At 24.7% G+C, this 1,315-nt stretch overlaps 1 protein-coding gene across 1 annotated transcript; it reads right to left on the reverse strand.

Moving 5' to 3' along the window:
- LOAG_15714 (hypothetical protein) lies at positions 1–1,245 on the reverse strand (the record flags this gene model as incomplete). Its single annotated transcript, XM_003151204.2, has 3 exons — positions 1,104–1,245; positions 579–700; positions 1–190 (listed from the first exon to the last, which is right to left on the reverse strand). Coding segments are annotated over exons 1-3 (438 nt in total), but the record flags the coding sequence as incomplete, so codon positions are not given.
- Positions 1,246–1,315: the final 70 nt, after the last annotated feature.

The raw sequence follows: 1,315 nt of genomic DNA on the forward strand, positions 1-1,315 counted from the left end.
TGCTCCTTTTAATTTCAAATGAAACATAGCTGGCCAAATGAAACTTAGCATTGTTCCAGTAATATTACCAACTAGTCCCATTAATTCAATTAAATATGGTACCGACATTGCCATCATCAAGGTAATAAGTACCAAAATAATTCGTAAACAAAGAGCCCATTCACGTAAACTATGACCAATACCATAACAGCTAAAACATATATGATATTTATTAGGAATTATTGATTAGTTTTTTTGTTTTTTTTTCCCCCCGGTAAACCTATTGATTATAATAATATCAATTTAATCATATCAGTATCAATATAATCAAACCTGTTAATAATATCATACTTATCCATATCATATCAATTTCAATTTAATCATATCAAATATTTTAATCATAACCAGTTAATCATATCAATCATTTTAATCATATCAGTATTGATTCTTTTTTTTTTCCTTTCATTTTCTTCATTCAATTCCTTATCTCATTCATCCAGTTTATCAGTGAATAATTCAATTTTCATATAAAAGAGAAATTTGAAGAAAACCGGAAATCTATCTCCCAGTTACCTTTTTTTTTTTGCAATAATATTTACCTTGTAAATAGTGTTTTTGGCGTACCCATGAATAAATTATCCTTGAGTAAATGAACAGCAGCAAAATACGGTAATGGATATGAGAAGAGTGCTTTTATAACCAGTACTAAATTAACTATCACCTGCAAAAAATGTTATCAAAGAATTTAAATGATAAGAAATTAGAAAAGATTAAGAATTTTATACCATATAATATTGCAAGCTATAATTTTTGCGAATATTTAATGCGTTAAATATTTAACGATCCATCTATTATTTATATATCTTCTTTTAAATTGAAATGAATTTAAATAAAATTTAAAAATATTAGCAATTGTATATCATGAAAATAATGTAAATTAATGCTTCATTTACTTTCAGGTACGACTTTCAGATAAATTTTTTGAAAATTAACAATAAAATAAAATGAAAAAAAAAGAAATTAAAATAAAATGAAAATTTGAAAAAGAAGAAAAGACGGGAAAGAGAAATTTAAAAATAATAAATGTTTTTTTTTTGTTTGAAAAAAGAAATTAAGATAAACACCTTAAATGTTTGATTTGGTAATGAATTAGAAATTTCCTTTTGAGTAAAATCACCAAATGTTAGGAAGCCAAGAAGACCAAAGAGTGCCTTAAAAATTGCAGCAATAATATGTGACCATCGAAGCATCCATTGAAATTTGCTTGGATCCTTAATTTATTTGTTATTAGCATTAAATCGGGTGGCAATGAAAATAAAAATTTACTTTAAATTTT

Source organism: Loa loa (genome assembly GCF_000183805.2).
Source record: "Loa loa unplaced genomic scaffold supercont3.2522, whole genome shotgun sequence".
Classification (NCBI taxonomy): Eukaryota; Metazoa; Nematoda; class Chromadorea; order Rhabditida; family Onchocercidae; genus Loa; species Loa loa.